At 44.7% G+C, this 19,366-nt stretch overlaps 1 protein-coding gene across 2 annotated transcripts in view; it reads left to right on the top strand.

The window, feature by feature from the left end:
• Positions 1 to 19,366, top strand: part of INPP5A (inositol polyphosphate-5-phosphatase A) — a 241,060-nt gene that overhangs the window by 39,094 nt on the left and 182,600 nt on the right. For both annotated transcript variants that reach the window (XM_082764474.1, XM_082764473.1), the window contains exon 2: positions 17,710 to 17,751. In XM_082764474.1, the coding sequence (XP_082620600.1) occupies positions 17,710 to 17,751 (42 nt within the window). The remainder of the gene's footprint in view (positions 1 to 17,709; positions 17,752 to 19,366) is intronic.

The following is a 19,366-nucleotide window of genomic DNA, read 5'->3' as shown; positions in this document are numbered from 1 at the left end:
CGGTCAGCCTAATGAAGTGAGGCCAGGTGCCAATAAGGTATCTTTCTGAACTGTGCGTGCTTTTTTTTTTTTTTTTTAATTTATTTTAAGCTGCTATTAACTTTTTCTCAAAGTAGAGAAGTGCTCAGAATCTGTATTGTTCATTGGTCTGCAGTTTTTTGTTAACACTGCATGTGTTCTCATACTCAGGGCTTTTTTCAGAGTCTGCACCATCTGACACAGTGCACACTAATGTTCCTAGCTTTTGTTGCCTGCCTAATATTTCCTTCCTTGAGAATCTATATTTAGTACTTAAAAAGCATTCACTGTGGCATAGGACTAAACACAGTTGCCTTTCAAACGAAAGGAAATGGTTCTCTTTAGGGATAAGAGTGAACGAAGGACAGGATTTCCTGTGGAAACTCATGCACATGAGAGTAGACTTTTACTTTGAATGTAATGGCAAAAAATGTTAAATGAGAAACCTGGATAATATCCACTAGCAGAAAAGATTCCTGCTCTCCATAATCATCCCCTTAATAATTTTTTGATGTGTTTTTTGTAGCTGGAATTAGACCTTTTGGAAGACGGGGAACACCACCACTTAAAAATGGTGTTTACGACTACAGCTGTCCAGAACTAACCAGCTAACGTTGCTGCACGGTTTTATAGATGCTTACAGATCCGTAGTGCCTATGCTGAGGTCAGCTGCCCTACGTGTGCCCCACATGTCTGCAACACAGCTTTGTGCCACGTAGCATAGGGGAAATGCTGTAGGGTCCCACCACGAAGGAGGAAAGTCGGCTTTCACAATGCAGGAAGACAGTGACAGGACAGGCTGCGAGAAGCAGACTTGTTGGCTGATACTGCTAGAAGTTACTGAATGTCAACTACTTTGCTCACCCTTATTAATAGCTCTGAGAAGAGTCTTCAGGATAAAATTGCTGAAATGGCAAATCTGTCCCAGTGTGGGAGAAAGGGGACAACACCAGAGGAGCTGTGCTGTCTGCCAAAGGATGAGAAGTTCTTACTTCTGCTTGTGCAGTTTCATGAATGCCGGTTGGCTGCAAGTCCTTCATCTGGGGTGGAAAATAAATCTCTCTTTAAATACATGGACCGACTGATTTGTTTAGAAAGTAGGAACTTGGGAAGTTTTGCATGTTATTTTAATCCACCCAATGGCTGTGCGTTTCCCAGCCCGTGGGTATGGCTGGAGTGACGCGGGCACGCAGGGCACTTCAGCTCTGCTGGGGCAGGAGCCAGTCACACCCTGAGGCCAGGACGAGTGCTTGGGGCAGTGACGTCCCGAGGGGAAGCCCTGTGCCTGACGGCTTTGGAATGGGGTGGAGGACGAGAAGCCAAAGGCTGCTCTTGTGCCTTGCAAGAGGGGTAGAATATGCTCCTGGCACTGGTGGCCAAGGGGCTGGCCGTCATCCCCACCAGCCATCACAGAGTACTTTGGGTAAAAAAAAAAAGTCCTCCCCATGGGCAGGGACCCTCCCCCCCCAACCCCCCCACCAGCCCAGGCTGCCCAAAGCCCCATCCAGCCTGGCCTCAAACACCTCCAGAGATGGGGTATGCACAGCTTCTCTGGGCAGCCTGCTCCCCTGCGTGGTACTACTTCGTCAGGCGCTGAGGAGCAAGCCAACGAGGCAGCTCAGACTGTTCACCATGAGCCTGCAGACTGCTGAGGCAGAGTAATTTACCCCCCTACTTTTTTGTTTTGTTTTGTTTTTGTTAGAGGACTTTACGTCCTTATTAAGGCAAGATCCTTGATGCTCCTTGTGTTAATGTTTTATGGTGGCTGAAGGATGCGTTTCTTTGTATCTGTCTGGCTGAGAGCACCATGGGTTGACCTTCTTTCTGCTTAAAAAAAAAAAAAAATCCTTTCTGAAGGAAGCTTAGTTTTTGTCAGCATTCCCTTATCTCTGCTACGACAGTAAATGAGCAGGAGCCAGTCTCTGCTCGGTGGTGTCCCGTGTCAGCGAGAGGTAGCAGGCACAATCTGAAACACAGAAAGTACTATTTAAAGATGAGAAAAAGCTTGTTGTGTGCTGTGAGGCTGCCCGGCAGGGCTGTGGTGCTCTGTCCCTGGCAGTGCTCCAAGCACCCAGTCGTGTCCCTGAGCCACCTGCCCTGGGGCCTGCAGGGAGCAGCATGGGACAGACCCCAGCGGTGCAGCAGGTATTAATTAATCTGTTATAGCTGCTGCGTTTGCATTGCCCCTAGTCCCTGTGGTCGGTGCTGTGAACAGGTTAAGGGAGCTTCCTAAGCCAGCAGAGCAGATCTGGGGAGAGCTGTGCTGAGGCGGTAATGCAGTGAGCACAGCGACCGAGTGAGGGGTGCAGAGAACGCAGCTGCATCAGCAGCCTGCTTCACCAGCAGTCTTTGGAAACAAACAGGAAATGGGGACCAGTGATAAGTGTCACAATATTTACTTGTTTAAACAACTGGTGGCTTTTTTCCCCGATTTAGCTTTTGTGGAGCCTGAAATTCGGGCAGGAAGAAGGAAAAAAAAAAAAGTCATTCCTGTGACAGCAGTAAATTTCACTTCTGCCTCTTCCTAACAACAGGAAGAGTGTTTGAATGGAAAAGCTATCTGTAAATATCTAATTATCTTACAGAATCACAGACTGGTTGGGTTGGAAGGGACCTTGAGGACATCTGGTCCAACCCCCTGCTTTAGCAAGGACACCCAGAATAAGTTGTCCAGTACCGTGTCCAGGCAGCTTTTGGACATCTCCAAGGAGGAGACTCCACAGCCTTTCTGCACAACCTCTGCCAGTGCTCCACCACCCATGCAGTGCAGAAATGCTTCCTGGTGTTTAGTGGAACCTCTGCCTCTGTCCTGGCACTGGACACCACTGATAAGAGCCTGGCTCTGTCCTCTTTGCACCCTCCCTTTGGGTATTTGTAGACACCGATGACATCCCCCCCAAGCCTCCTCTGCTCCAGGCTGGACAGTCCCAGCTCTCCCAGCCCCTCCTCATAGGAAAAGCACCCGGAGAAGCCTGGTCTGAACTTACTGCCAGGACAGAATTTGGCACTGCTGACTCCTTTTCCCACTGCTAGTAGCAGCCCGGGAACAGCATAAATGCCCCTAGCCTCTGCGTGCCGTGGCGTCGGCTCGCTGGCACAGCGGGCTGCGGGGAGCCACGTGCCAGAGGAGCTCAGCGCTGCGTGCGTGCAGAGGTCCTTGGCCTCACCAGAGCTCAAAACCAGCTTTGTGTTTTTGGTGGTGAGGCAACAGGTTTGCCCTCCATCTGTGTGGAAATAGGGTCCTGATACCCACCTGAATTAGCATCGCTTGGTGCCCTGTTTTTCTGGTAGATGATGGTGACCGGGACAGAGTGGCCCTAAAAGCAGTGCCTCGTGCCTGCCACTTGGGTGGCTCACAAGCCCTAACTCCACAGATGCTTTGCTTGGGGTGTCCGGTGCTGGGAATTTGGTACCACGAAGCTCTTGGGAGTCAGCTCTTGTTGAGCTCCTGATGAAGCATGTGTGGCTCACTGACCTGCGCCTTGCAGACAGATGGACTTTGTCTTGGCAAAGTGTTACGCTGCTCATTTGTGGGTGGTTTGCTGGCAGGGAGTTGTCATTCTTCAGCAAAATGCTGTCCAGTTCTAAGTACTCACTGCCAGACTCCCTCTCTGCAAAGCCAAAACAACTTTGGCTTTTCTATGTTGTAGTTCTGAATAAAACTTTGAGTAACCTTTGTGAATTTTAGGACCACTGATCAAAGATGCACATAGTACAGAAACATTCACGTCAGTTCAGGAAAAAAAAAAAAAAAGACCCACTCTCAAATTGAAATTCATTTCTAAATATCTTCTTCAGTGCTCTGTTGCTGAAATAAGATGTAAGCAGGTTTCTTACGGTCGCCTCTGCTATCGCATGCTTATGTTTAGATCACTGTGTATTTCTTTATCGGTGTGATGAACTACATTTTGGCATCTCCCATGCTTCATTTGGCAGAAAACTGACAGCCACCCTTAGGACTACGGTATTTTGGCACAAAAGATCTCTACTGATGTAATAGGATATGTTGGAGCTGCATCACTGACAGCTTGCACGTTGTTGGTGTGTTAGTCCTGGAATCGGTTCTGTAACAGTTCTAGGAAATCTTTGGACTGACACTCCCAGTCAAAAGTACTTACCTCGTAGATGTGGGCATCTTCTCAAGGAGAGATCATGTATTGCCTGGAGTTGTTGGTATGCTTGTGTACGTAGAGCTGAAGAACTCTATGGGCTTTACCTCATGGAAGTTCCTGTCTACAGAAGCGAGCAATTGTGTAACTTTGCATTTTTTCTTCATGTAACACATTCCAGCTTCTTAGTTTAATCAAATTAGCCAAAATATCCATGAAGCTATTTTTAAAACAAAAAAGCTTATTTTTACAAATGGAGAAGTAGGATTTTATGTCTATAAACATAATGACTTGGCCTAATCTTTCTCATACACTGGAGTATTCAGTCCATATTTAGACTTTAGTCTGCAGATACTGTAATGTTACAACTTTTTGCTAGGTCTTAGTTACCCTTTGGATGGCAGACATGTAAAATCACTTTTACCAGCTTATGTGTTAGTTTGCTAGAAATGCCGGAGCTGAGGATAATGTGCTGTTACAAGAATTACTTCCTCACGTTTGCCTTGTGGTTGGCAGTAGTGGGATTTACGTGCCAAGGTGGGGATTTTGTGTGTTTAGAAGTTTCTGTCCCAGAGGCAATAACTCCACGTCAGAGTTACACAGCTGAAGTCAGGTTTTGAATATTTGTTTCTTCCATTTATGTGATGGAAAATACTTCTTCAAAAGCTCTATCTAAATGTTTTTATACAGCACTGTAGGTATCAATTTTGCCTTTTTTGTTTTATTTGTGGATGGGGGAACTATTTTAAAAAAATAGTCCCTTCCAGTTCTGTAATACAAAGCAGGGCACCATTGATTCAGTTTCTTCCTTAGGGTCAAATAAGATGTGGCACAGTTGGCAAAATCCATGTGATTTTGGCCTGGTATCGGCTTGGTTTGCTCAGCCCCGAGCAGAGCAGGCTGAGGGGAGGCCTCATGGCGGCCTGCAGCTCCCTCACAGCGAGCGGAGGGGCAGGCGCTGAGCTCTGCTCTCTGGGGACAGCGACAGGGCCCGAGGGAATGGCATGGACCTGGGACAGGGCAGGGTCAGGCTGGGGGTTAGGGAAAGGGTCTGCACCCAGAGGGGGTCGGGCACTGGGACAGGCTCCCCAGGGCAGTGATCACAGCGCCGAGCTGCTGGAGTTCAAGGAGCATTTGGACAGCGCTCTCAGAGGTAGGGTTTGGGTTTTGGGTGATCTTGTACAGAGTTAGGAGTTGGGCTCAATGGTCTTTGTGAGTCCCTTCCAACTCGGGGTATTCTGTGTTTCTGAATGTGATTCTGTTAGTTCAGAAGACGTGACTGTAGTTTGAATAAAGGTAAAGCTAAGGAATCTGACGTGTTTGTTGCTGCAGTCTGTGTTAGGTTGGTGTGTTGTTGGTTTTGTGTGTGTGTGTGAAGGGTTCTGGTTTTGTTTTGTTTTGTTTTTCTTCCTTTGTTTTTCCAGTATTGCTTCCAGTTTGCTAGATTTCACTTGTTAGTTTGGGGTAAGAGAAGTTTGAATGTTCTCAGATTGGAAATAAGCAATTCACTAACAATGTTGGTGACTAGTTTTGGAAGTGTCCTATAGTGTCTGCAAGGAAAAAATCGATCTGTGAAAGGGGGGAAAAAGTTGCTTTCACATCTTCCTGTTGAAAGTGAAGCTCAAAATGAAATTTGAGACCACTGTCTAGCATTTGCCTTTCAGGCAAGATTTTATACTAGTGTACCACTGTCACAGCCAACAGACTTTTATTGAAACACATAGGACATTCTCAAGATGCCATAAAACCTAGCCTGTGGGAAGGCCTGTTTTGGTCTTCAGCTTTAGTGGCCGTTCCCACTGTTGTGTACTCTACGCGTTAGGAACTCTGCAGATAAACATTTCTGGAGTTTTTAACCATGTCCTTGTCAGTGACCAACATGGATTTTGTTTTTCTTTTTCTCTCTGGTTCCTTTATCACTTCTCTTGCTTACCTGGCTTGCTAGGAAGCTCTCTGCTTGCTGAGCTCCTCGGAGGTCACTGAGGTCACCTGTGGCAGGCAGATCTGGTACCGCACAATGCAGACCCATTAGTTACTCACCACTTGACTGTGCAGGATCTGGCCTGGGGTGCTGGGAGCGAAGCGAGGCTCTCAAAAACTGGTGATTGACGAGTAAATTCTGCTTGCATTGCTGCTGGGGTGCAGTGGCTTTGTTTGTCGTATGTCATTTTTCATGTGGGCTTTGGAGAGAAAGTTACTGGATTATGTAGTAGATTTAACTTCTGAAACTGGTTCCTAAACAAAACAAACAAACAAACAAACAAAAAATACAAAACACAGCTGTTTTCATGCCATGTACAGTAATTATCTCCATAACAACTTTTTTTAAAATTATCATCTATATTCAGACTGGGGAAATTTTTAAAGATGTAATTTAAAACAAATATACGAGATAGACCATGGTAGTGGTTATTATTGTGAATATTGGCAGAGCTTGAATTTTTTATCTATTAATGTGCAGGAATGGATTCATTTTATTTGACCTTATTTTCAGCATAATGCCCAGTTTTCTTAGGCCATTCCAAGATCAAGATACAAAATAATTGAAAACTTGAGTGTATTAATACAGTTAATCCCTTCTATTTGTTAGCAATTATAGTTTGCATGGGGTTGTAAATACAGGGTGTTGGATTAGCTGCTGTTGTTAATACTCTTAATACACCAGTTATTCAAATATCCAAGATCCTTTAATCTTTCAGTAAGATGTTGGTAATAAAAGTTAAATTTGAAACATATTTTGGGTTCGTTAGTATAAATATATTTTTAAGGTTCATGGCTTTTTTTTTATTGTTTATTCAAGTCTTTGCAGTTATTTACAAATCATAGTATGGTAACTACCAATGTTCAGCAATATACTTGGCTGGATTTCTCTTACATGTGGAATGCGGACAAAGATCAGACCTTCAGTGCTGAGATCTGGTCTTTGCCTTCTGTTGTAAGCTGTGCTCAGAGGAGTGATGCACACAGAGGATGTAGCACTGCTGTGGGTATGGTGCATACATATTCACTGCCATTCCTGGCAAAAAAAAAAAAAAAAAGTCCAAAAAAAAGTTATTGAACGTCTGTTCTTGCAAGGATAAATTCAGAAGTGCGTAAGACCTGCATAAATTGTAGAGACATGGTTTAGTGGGTGACATTTGTGGTGGGGGGATGGTTGGACAAGATGGACAAGTCGGGGGCTTTTCTAACCTTAATGATTCTGTGATCCTATAAATATGGTCTTGTTGCCATCAGATATACAATATTTTCTACACAAAAAGTTCTGGAAGCCTGAAACTCCTATGTTGCTTTGTGGTGTAACACAATCTTTAAGAAAATTACTTTTTCTAGTAGAGTTAAATTACGGGCATGAAAGAACGTGTATCTTCGATTAATTATGGAGTAGGAATTTCCAAATTGAAAGCTGAGCTTTACTGGCATTGAGAGAAATCTGTTGTTGTTGTTGTTCACAGATATTGGATTAACTAAGAAAGCCGTAGGTTTAGGACAGACACCAACACTTTGTATGGAATGTATACACACGTGTGTATGTGTTTTTGCTTATCGTGCACCTTCCTGAAATCTCCTGCTTTACTAGGTTTTCATTCACACGTGTGTGTGTGTGTGTGTATGTGAATAGTATTGTGAAGGAAAGGGGAAATGTTTGCTTTTTTTGTTTATTTATTTGCTTGCAGCCCAGGAGTGGAGTGACTGTTGCATCACCATTGCCCACAATCAAACAGTCAAACTCTATGAGCTGAGGAGAGATGCTGTCTCTAACGGTGTTGGCTTACAGCTTATCAGGCAATTAAAAAACTCAATGATTAAAGCAGCATGTTGGCTAATTAAGTCTATGCCACAGCACACATGAAGAGCAGAGTATCAGAAGAGCGTTTTGGTGTTCAGGAGTACGGCTGCGTGCTTTCAGCACCCAGGACCGTGTTTCCGAGGGCTCGGCAGGCGTGCTGCTGAAGAGCTGGGGCGGCGCGGAGGCAGCTCGGTGCCTCGGCCCAGGGCTCGCTCCTCGCTGAAGGCGCCCTTCCCAGCGCCGCGTGGTCGGGGCGTGCTGTGGGCACTGCTCCGCGATGGGGGCGCAGCCCTCGCCTTGCCAGGCCTCAGCAGCGCCCAGAGGCTTCTGCCGGCCGCCAGGAGAGATGTGCGGGGTGGTGCCACAGGCCTTCAGCTGACAAATGGGCTGGCATGGCCTGAAACCGCTGCAAGTGGGAGCTGCTGCCCTGGTCTCCTTCTGCAAAGCACCCCAACGCTCCGGCACGATCCACTGCTTGCAGCAGGGATGGACGCAAACTTGTTTGAAAGGAGTTGCTGAGCTGGAGCCCTGCTAAGTGCCAGCACGTAGAAATGGCACAGAAATGGCTGCTCTGTAAGGGTGCGGGTGGTGCTGCCGGCAGTCGGCGGGGATGGGACCTGTCGGAGGGCGGCGCGGTGCCGTGCTGGTGCCTTGCTGCACACAGCGCTCGCCGCATGCTCCAGGGCTGCATTGCTGCGATATGCCTGGCGTGCAGTTCTGTTATCGTGCTCTGGAGTTACAGATGCTGTGCTGCTAGCCCGTGGATCGTTGTATGCAATTCATAGGCTTTTCCTCAGAAGTAGCTGCCCATGTGAGTGGTAGGTTCCTTTCAGTCACTGCCTTTGAATCATCCTTTATTAAATTCAAGCATTGTTTGTACGCTCATACCAACTTAGGTCACCACTTCCAAGTTTGTCATGTAAGCTATTTTCTTCTGTTGGCAACAAGTGGTTTGCCTTCTTTTTTTTTTTTTAAAAAAAATCCTCTTTGAATAGTATTCTTGGCTGGACTTTTTGTTCCCTTATGCCAGTGGACTCTAGGAGGGACTCCTGAATATTCAAATTGAGAACCCGGGGCAGGAAAGAAAATTCACAGTCCTGTTCAAAGTGCAGCGCGTTCGTGTTGCTTCCTCCCCTCGCTGTCATACCCTTCCTGTATGGAGCTGCTGTTCACCCCCTTGGTGCTGCCAAGTCACCGACTCCCGGCGCTTGTGCTTGCGGGGCGCGGAGCTGCTGCCATGACCGGCCCCTGCGGATGTGCGGCGTGGCCTGGATGGGGCCCCGAGGAGCTGGGCTGCGATGTCGGGCCTGCCTGCGTGTCCCGACAGCCTGTGCTCTATGCTAGTTAGAGTGAGATGCATGTGCAGAGACGTGAACTGATGTATTATTTTCCAAATTAAAAAAGTTTTTAAATGGTCTTCATTGTCAGCGGTCAGCTTAGGATGACCCAGGTGACCAAAATGCACTAACCTGGCCACTAAATCTTCCTCCCGTAAGGTGCGAGGGCACTGGCTAGCACATTCTAGATACCCTGGCTCCCAAAGATAAAATACATTTGGAGGCACTACTGAGAACAGATGCTTTTATTCAATAAAAATCACCTATTGCCTTAACTCATGTCTATTTGAATCTTCACCTATGTCCAGACAGAGGTTTGCTTTGTGTTACCTTTGTACCTCTGAGGTCATGTTACAGTATCTTGGCAGCTAGAAGTTTGTCAAAAACATTTGTTTTTGGCAAGTGCTCAGTTGGTTCCAGTAGGGCAAGGTGCAGTCGCTGAAGTCTAGTCTCAGTGGTGAGTTTTTTGTTGGGGGGGAGAGGGGGAGAGCATGGGAAGAGGGGCAGTGCTATGGCATTGGCCGCATCAGCTGAAGCTGCTGAAGAACTAGAACTTCTTTTAGCTGCTGCTCCTGGGGTGTCCACTTCTAGGCTTGTTCCTGTAGAGATTTGTGGGTTTGGTTTGGGGGTCTTCTCACATGTTAGATTGGTTTCAAGGTCAATGAGGTCCTCAAATTTTGGAAGATCTTGTCTTCTAGTTCTACCAGCACGTGCTACCATTACTTTTTAGTTAGAGAAGGAGCTCTTTCCCCTTCCCTGCCTTGGGCTATTACAGGTGAGGCTGATATTGATCTTGGTGTCAGCTGTAATGCATCAGTTATTACCTCCAGCTCCTTTCAGAGTGCTTGATCACTGCTTCACCACTTTCAGTTCATTTACATCATTCCTGATGTTTCCCTGAGGTATGGCCAAACCAGGATATTTACTCTTTCTAACAGGCTACCGTTTGCAGTGGTTGTTTTAGGTTGCCTTTCCTGTGTTTAAGAGTGTGACTGGGTTTGGGATGCACCATCCCAGGCAGGGAAGCTCTGTTTCTTAGTGTCTCCTAAAATTTAGGTACATGCAGTTTCTGTTGTTTCAAGAGGTGCTGGTTTCCAATGTATAAGATGTAGGTTGTACATAGCTTCAGTTTTTTTGGAAACACACAAGCTTCCAACAGGCAATAGGTGTTTACTATTTTTCTTGGAATTTCTGATGTTTTTTCATGGGAGGTCCAAGCTCTAGGTTTTCCTGCTGTTTCTGCATGCTAACGAGTGCAAGGCTCTCTGGGCCATCCATGGCTCATTTATCTGTCTCAGGTTCTCTAGAGATCTGCTTCATCTGTTTTTCTGCAGTATTTGTCCTTGCCGAGGCTGTGAGCAGTATGGTTTCTGCATTATTCCACAGGAAGCTTCAGTTTCTTTTTGTATTCTCACCGTGTATTGTGTCTTGATTTAGACCCATTCACAGGAAAGGAGATCAGCAGAGAAGAAAGTAAACAAACGAGGGATTTATTTCATTTTTAATAGATGCTTATCTATCAGCATTGCAGGTTAGGCTGGATGGGAGAGACTGAGATTGGTGCAGTGACCTCTCAGAAAGGCACTGCCAGCTCAGTCCTTAAATACCAACCAAACACTTCAGGGCCTGGTGTTGCTGAGCGTTGCTTCGTCCCATGGGGGCAGTCATTAGTCTGTCCCGCTGTACTGCTCCCCTTTGAATTCTGCCACCTTCCCCCGTGACAGCACGTACCCCTTCTTCAAGCACAAGGCTGCCACAACGGCACAGACCTTCTTTTCTTCCTGGTGTTCACCTTCTGCATTGCTGCTTTCAGCAGCTGCAGGGCAACCCAGCCTCCCAGGCAGTAGGAGGGGCGGGCAACAGTCTCTTCCTCCTGCCCTGTAATACACTATTTTGTCCCATCTTCTGTGTTTATTTCTTACTTATTTCTTTTAATTCAGCATTCAACAAGCCACTGCTTTTCGAAGTCCAGGTGCAAAACTGCCTTAAACTTATCTTAAAGTGTGTGTATATAAAACCCCATTTTTTTCCAGCTGTGTTAATTGATCTAATATTCTGTTACTTCTCCCATGCTTTTGTATCTTGAACTTAGTGACGCTCACTTTCCGTGCGTCAGGATGATGGCAGCTAGAGGGGACTGTTTTGGTACTGCTACTTGGGAAAACTGCGAGCTTTCAGAAACATTGACCTGGGCGGCACTGAATTTGTACTTGGAAGTTGTGCGAACCTATGCAATAAGCACATAGTATTTAAGTAACAGTTCAGATGTGGTAGGATCTGTGCTTTACCTTAGACTTGCAAGTATTTTTTTTTTCCTTGTTTGATTCCAGTTGGTTTGTCTATATTGGTTTTGAAATATGGTGTGCCAACGGTACGAACATAATACACAGGTTATCAGCCTTGTGTTGGTCAACTATGAATGTACGCTTGGTACAAAATGCCACAACAATGCTACCCTCTTGGTGTGGATTTGCCTTAGCATCATCTGTAGGGTTTGGTATTTACAGCATTGCAGTGGGAGAACGTGAAGGGTCACTGGAAGATGAGCAAAGATGAGCAAGAGATTTAAATCAAATGATAAAAAAAAAAAAAAAATCAAATGGCAAGGAGTTGTCAGTACACTTTTAAAGATGCTGTAGAAGATAAAAAATCTTAGTCTAAAATCATGATCTAAACAATTCTAGCAAAATATCTGTAATGGTAATATTGTTGGACCTGAAACCAATGATTTGAATAAACCTGGAAACTGTGAAACAGAGCTATATTAGAGGTTTTGTTTTCCAATAAATAAGTAGAAAGCCAAATGTAGAAATAGACGGTGTTTTTGCCTGTTTGCACTTCTTTTTCTTTTTTTGTCTGAATGCAGCATAGGTTGAAGGGAAGAGATTAAAACGGCTCTGGGTACCACCTGAGACTGCATACTTAGAATATATGACTTTAGCAGGGCCAATTGTGTTGCTATATAATGCCAAGAAACCTTTCCAAATTAAAGGTTGTGGGGAATCCTTCAGTTAACATAGGACTCTTAGAAACATTTAATTCAAGCACTTAAAATTTAGTTTGTTTGTACCTTTTGTTCAGCTCGATATGCAAAGTCCAATCAGTCAGTTCTCCTCTATGCTCCTTGGAAGCTCAGTGAGTTTTCACTAAGTGAGTCAAGAATTTTTTTTCCTTAAAAAATGAGACTATTATTAGCTAAAAATAAACTTCACAAAATAGAACCTGCTTTCTATAATTCATCTACTTTTTTTCCATTTTCCACTGAACGAAACTGAAAAGAATTTTTCCAGGCTGTTAATTTGGTTTCATTTCATTCTCTCTCCTTTTATTTCTTATCTTTTTTTTTTTTTTTTAAATGAAAGATTTCTTACCCTGCCTAATTTTTTTTTCCTTTATTGAAAAGACTGTTTCCCTGTATGAACATATTCTTGCAACAGACTTAAGGCTTTCTTTTGGCTGCAGGGTATAATTTTGTAGGAAATGGAAACACTGGGGAGAAGAGAGACTACTTGTATGTTCATTTTGAAAAGCTGCTTGTTTTCGGGGTATTAGCAACTCATGTGGTATCCATGTGTTTGAAAGCCTACTACTTTTCCTTATAAGTCTGACCAATACAGTAACCAGTATGACACAAATAGACTTCAAATGGAAAGTCAGCATGAAAAGAGGCCTTAGTGGGATTCTGAATTCCAGGAAAAGGTCAGAATGGCTTTCAAGTGAAGGGAGCGGCCACGCGTGGTACATGTGTCCTGTTATTTTAACACAGATCCCGCATGGCTCTGCAGTCTAGACTCAAGTCAGGCTTGGTTTTGGGCGTAGGGTTTCTATTTGTGATTCTCTGTACTCAGAATGTGTGCAGTTAGATGAAATGGTAGGATAAAAATGGGCTCATGCTCCCCAAGACTTTGGGCTGCTTGTGGGGCTCAGCTGCAGCTGCACAGCCTGAAATAAAGGCAAACTTCCCAAGCTTTGTGCGTATTGGAGTGGGCGGTCTGTGCACATCTACTCGGCTCATGGACGTCATGCATAAAGCAGGCAGATCTCTCGTAACAAAGCCGCCCCGAGCGGTCTCGGTGTGCCCCTACCACGAGGACTGGCGCAGGTAATGCCAGGCCTGCGCCCAGGGGCTGCGCGGGGCGAGGGGGGGGGCATGACAGAAAATCCCTTCCTTCTCAGGAAAGAGAAACTTCTTCTGAAAGGATGTGTAAGTCTTTTTCTGGCATCTTTCTTCTGTTCTTCCCAATGTCAGCTGAGCACATTGCTCTTTGGCTGGATACCAGAGGCATGAAATGAGGCTGTGTGGGGATGGGAACAGAGGGCCCAGAGCAAACAGCTGCTTACGAAGAACTGGAAGTAGGAGAAGCCAGGAACGAGAAGGCTGATAAAGCTGAGTTTGGGTTAGTGAATGGTGTCCTTCAGTGAATGGGAGAATTTGCACTAGAGAGGACAAAGAAAAGATTAATTTCAGTTATATTACAAAATGAATGAGAATTTTATGAAGGGCAAAGTATGGAAAAGATGGGAAGAAGGCCAAAGAGTCTGGAAGACATGAAATGTAATGTATCTAGTTTTAGACAGAAAAATAAAACGGAGATAAATGATCTTTCCACTTGGTTGCATCTCCAGTCTTTCAAAACTCTAAATTATTTAACTTACACAGACGTGACTGGGGAGAGGCTGGGGGCTAGATCACAGAATTTTCCCACAAGAGTGGTAAAAACAGAAAGCGAGGACGTGGTCAGGCCAGTGACTGCAGGAGAAGGGCAGGGTGGCTGAGGACACGATGAGCTGTGCCTCGCGGACAGGAGGGGAAGCGGGGCCTGGTCCGGCCCTGCAGAGCTGGAGGCTGCGTGAGAAGCTGGCTGCGCTCGAGGCAGCAAGGGCGCGAGGCACCGCAACAAGCACCAGCCTGGCAGGAGTCCCCCTGCTTTTCGTAAAGCAGTCCTTGCTAGCAGCCCCAGTGACCTAGTTCGATGGTATGTTCCTGCCACCGCTTCTTCAAACCTGCCTGTTTTCACTGGGTTCCCAAACAACGTTACTTTGGAGGTTTGAAAGCTTTATTCTGCACCTATCAATGTTTTTTTTTCTTTTTCTTTTTTTTTTTTTTTTTTTTTCCCCTTGGGCTTTTGTCACCTGCTGTCATCTATTTCCAAAAAGTCTTAGCTGTGAGCTCTGGTTTATTGACTCATCAGTTCTTCCTCATGATGACATAATTAACAACCCCTTACAGAATTAAATTGCGTTCAGAGCTGTCCCTGGGCAGTCGGTATTCAGCCACAAGTCCATGCCTGGTGTCTCTTATGCCATCCCGTGGGGTCACCTGGGACAGCAAGACATGGGGACAGAGATGGCATCGCCCTGCTGGAAGCGTTAGCTGTGCATCTGTGGCTCTTGCTACAGCAACGTCCCAGAACACCACAAGGACTGGAAGCCCAGGGAACAAGCCCCGTGTCCTTTCTCAGGGGAGGACTGGGTGTTTTTACTCTTCCTCCTTGTCGTGGGGAAGATTTGAGAGCTACATGGACAATTGATCTCACAATACTGCCCTCTGCCATAGGTTGTCTTTTGGGGGCTGTCCTGGGGCAAGGTGGGGTGGGAGGAGTTGGAGTGCACCCCCCACCCCCCAAATAAAATAAAATGAAGTACTAGAATTGTGTTAGCTTTGGGTCACTTTGCTCTGTGATGAGCCTCTGCAGGTTGTTCATCGGAGAGATTGCTTTTTCTGCTTGTGCTTCAGTTTGTCTAGCCAATTTTTCAATATTTGATCTGATTTCGTGACAACAGTCTCGGCTGGCATATGGGAGGTAGGTGCAGAGCTGTTGCAGGGCCCTGCAGCAGCCTTGGCATCCCTTGGATGTACTCACTGGTCTTGATGTTTAAGCTCACAGCGTTGGCACTTAGTCATGGAGCAAATGGGGAGCTTCTACTGCTTAGAGTTGCATTTAAAAGCAGAAATATCGTCGCGCTTTTTATCCTCTGAGATTCCTGAAGTATGAATAACTTTCTTTAAATTTCATTACTGGTAGTGCTTCCTACTTACAGAAAAAAAAATATAGGTACTATAATCTGTAGAGCATGTTCTGTTATTTACAGATTTGCAAACTGATTTAACTTAGAATTTCTAAACATGATAAATAAAAAGTTTAGATTTATGCATAGCAGAGAGAGACAAAGTAGGTGAGGTTCTTAGCGGAGACTCCCACGCTTTGTAGCATGTTTACATCAAATTCAGGTTTGGGGTGTTTCGGATGTTGTGAGAACTTGTCAGTTAGTCACTTTCTGTAAATCCAGGCTGTAAATAAAAGTGGGATTCTCTAACAGGCTTTCACAAATGACTGTTTTCTGTCAATTTTGGATTACTTTTGAAACTTAGTAGGTCCCTGAGGCATCTTGTGACTCGTATAAATAAAGTAAAGAGAAGTTAGGAGTGTGTGGTTTTTGGTTGGTTTTCTGTTTGTTTTTAAACAAAAATTGCCTATTACCTAATAAGACCATACTTTCCATTTTGAAAACAAACACGCAGCAGTGTTGAAGTCTGCTTGTGGTCTGATGCAGGACTTGCTTATCTAGCTTTCATAACTGCCAAAAATGTTTAATTAGAAATTTCACAATACCCAAGGTCTTGCTTTCTTGATAGTTTGAGTTTAGCCGTTTTGTTTGGATCATATACAAATCATATACAAAGCATGTGTGCAAGTTCCTCATACACGTCTGTTTTGTGGACTGATTAAAAACCTGTAGATCCCGTGCTGTCGTCATCATTTAAGGTTAGAAACCGGCTTGAAATCACAGCAGCTCCTGGATTGTTTTCTTCTTGTTGCTTCTATAAAAGTGCCAGTTCTTACCTATTAGTCACTGGCTTGACTCATTAAGTTCAAAATGAGTAGAAAAAGGGTTAAGTTGTGAAAACAAGCAGTTACGAAGTCAGCATTCTTCTGGAGGGAATATTTTATCCCTTGCTCGCTTGCCTACAGTTCTTATTTGCGTCTGCAGCTTCCTTATTCTGGCTCTGTGTGATGTTGTTCGGTTGAGGGGAAGGGCATGGGTGGGAGACATGGATGTTTTGTTCTGCATGTTTATTAATTTAAGACGTCCCTGAACGCGGGCCAAGATCCATCCCGGTTGGCTTCAGGCGCGGCGCAGAGGCCTCTGCTGCGATGGTCGTGGTGCCTGCGCTCAGCCGCCTGCCCCGGCAGCCTCCGCGCGCGCAGGGCCCGAGCGCAGCAGCCGGCTGCATGGGGAACGCTGAGGCGTCATCGCGAGAAACAAGGATCGCTGCTGCAGAGCGAAAACTTGGCCTTCTGGACCAGTAAAGTCTGAATTCCAGAATCATCAAGGGGTGATCAACAGAAGGGGGGCAAGGGAGAGCAGGGGACAAAAGTAGCACTTTTTCCCCCCTCAGCTTTCAAAAAAAAAAAAAAAAGTATTTTTTGGGGTCAGCGCAGGGGGAGGCTACTCAATTCTTTAGCCACCTGTGAGCGAGACTTCATTCAACAGGCAGTCAGAATAAATGAACAATTTTAAAGTTGCATTCAACTATTTGAAAACAGCACATACAATGGGAGAATAGAGCAAAATGGAAATTTTCATGCCAGTATGTTTGCCTCTGACCGGCTGGCGTCATCCTCCCTTTAGTAACAGTTCTGAGGCATCTCTCTGGTTTCCAGTGTAATACATTCTGCTGCCTCCAACAAGCACTGTGCATTCCGGCTATTTCTGTAAGAGAAGAGGCTGATTTGGGTCTGTGTTCCCTGCTGTGATGCAGAAGTTAGCGAATCTTGTTGACAATGGAACTCAATGAATGTCGTGGCTGTTTCTGTATTTAGCATGTGGAAGTCAGCTATCTACCTTCATAATTGTATCTGTATGTTTCTTAAAAACGCAGAACTTGGTGCTTTATTATGTTTGTGCTTCTTCAGGTTTCATAACTCATGTAGCAATCTTGAACTCTTCTCCCAGCTCGTCTTTGACAGGAGCTCTAATGTGCTTGAGCATCCTGCAAAAGCACAGTAGTGCCTCTGGGCCAGTTTGTTAGAATTAAATGCACGTAATTTGATTTAAAGCTGCGTCCTCAAATTGCAGAAACTGGGTATCAGCAGTTCGTATAAAGTTATTGATATTCAGGCAATGAGCATGTACTTTAAAAGCACATATTTTGATATTAAAATTTAGTATTAAATCAACATGCTTGATTGCTTGATAAGCTTGTAAGTACACGAACATAGTGAAGTCATACACAAAATGCACCTTCTCAGTGAAAACCTGAGGAGACTCAGAAATCAAAAAGGAAAAGTCTGTCCATTAGAGCTCCTGGAGGAACATTTAAATGCCCTTTTTTCTATAACTGTGGGAAAAAACTACTCACTTGAATGCATTGAGGAAAGTGACAAGTACTGGGGTAATATTATAAAAATACATTATTCTTATTCTTATTTTTTTGTTTTGTTTTGTTTTTCAGCCAGAAAACTTACAGAAGAATTGGCTTCGGGAGTTTTATCAGGTAAGGTAAAAGTTATTTTCTCTTCAAGTGCTATACTTGCTTGTTTGGTAGCTTGTTTACTAATGTAAAGATCTTCTGCTTTGTGAGTTTGAAGTCACTATTTTGTAGTCAAAACCAGTCTTAAAAAGTAGGTACCTTTTTGTCTTTCTAGGTAGTGAATAGTGTATAGGCATTATGTTTTCTTCTTGACAGTTGTCTAGCTAAAAAGTCCCTGACACTTTATAAAAATTACTTTAGTCTCACATGAAATGGTCTTTTAAGTCTCCCGAGTAAGAAATCTATTTGAGTAAATTCAATAAAATAAAAATGGTGACAGTCTAGTTTGTTTTTATTAATATTTAACATTTTTTTATGTTGGTTTGCAATAGATTATCCCTCCTATTTTCCCTTTATTTTTTTAGGCAATATGAAAATCATAGAATCATAGAATCATAGAATATCCTGAGTTGGAAGGGACCCTTAAGGATCATCAAGTCCAACTCTTGACACCGCACAGGTCTACCCAAAAGTTCAGACCATGTGCCTAAGTTCACAGTCCAATCTCTTCTTAAATTCAGACAGGCTCGGTGCAGTGACCACTTCCCTGGGGAGCCTGTTCCAGTGTGCAACCACCCTCTCTGTGAAGAACCCCCTCCTGACGTCAAGCCTAAATTTCCCCTGCCTCAGCTTAACCCCGTTCCTGCGGGTCCTGTCACTGGTGTTAATGGAGAAAAGGTCTCCTGCCTCTTGACAACCCCTTACGAGGAAGTTGTAGACTGTGATGAGGTCTCCCCTCAGCCTCCTCTTCTCCAGGCTGAACAGGCCCAGTGACCTCAGCCGTTCCTCGTACGTCTTCCCCTCCAGGCCTTTCACCATCTTCGTAGCCCTCCTCTGGACACTCTCCAACAGTTTTGCATCCTTTTTGTACTGCGGTGCCCAGAACTGCACACAGTGCTCGAGGTGAGGCCGCACCAGCGCAGAGTAGAGCGGGACAATCACCTCCCTTGACCTACTAGCGATGCCGTGCTTGATGCACCCCAGGACACGATTGGCCCTCCTGGCTGCCAGGGCACACTGCTGGCTCATATTCAACTTGCTGTCTACCACGACCCCCAGATCCCTCTTTTCTAGGCTGCTCTCCAGCGTCTCATCGCCCAGTCTGTACATGCAGCCAGGGTTCCCCCGTCCCAGGTGCAGGACCCGGCACTTGCTCTTATAGCAATACTGAACTTGGACCCATATTATAAAATGTTGAAAACATAACTCTTTTTTGAGCATAAAAGCTGCTCTAACAAATTCTGGTTTTGCAGTAGAGATTTGTTTTACTTGTTGATCTCATGCAGAAACGAGCAAGTAAGCAATGGAAAATGAGCACTAAAGGAACCCCAAGGTGTTATGCTTTCTGTTTAGCATTATTAAGTGCTGTTTCACCGTGACAATTTATATCTGCCAGAATTGACAGATTTTCAGGTTCCTTTAAGCATGCTTAAATCTCCTATATAAAAATGGTTAATGTAACAGTATTCTGCTGTTCGAGTTTTAAAGTGAAACCACATCATACAGCAAACTTGACTTTTGATATTTTATCGTTGTTTTTTTTTTTTTGTAATTCAGAACATCCTGTAATTATTTACAA

This window comes from Aythya marila (genome assembly GCF_965140915.1).
Source record: "Aythya marila genome assembly, chromosome: 7".
NCBI lineage: Eukaryota > Metazoa > Chordata > Aves > Anseriformes > Anatidae > Aythya > Aythya marila.
Note: the sequence above shows the minus strand (reverse complement) of the source record. Positions and strands in the feature narration are given on the sequence as shown.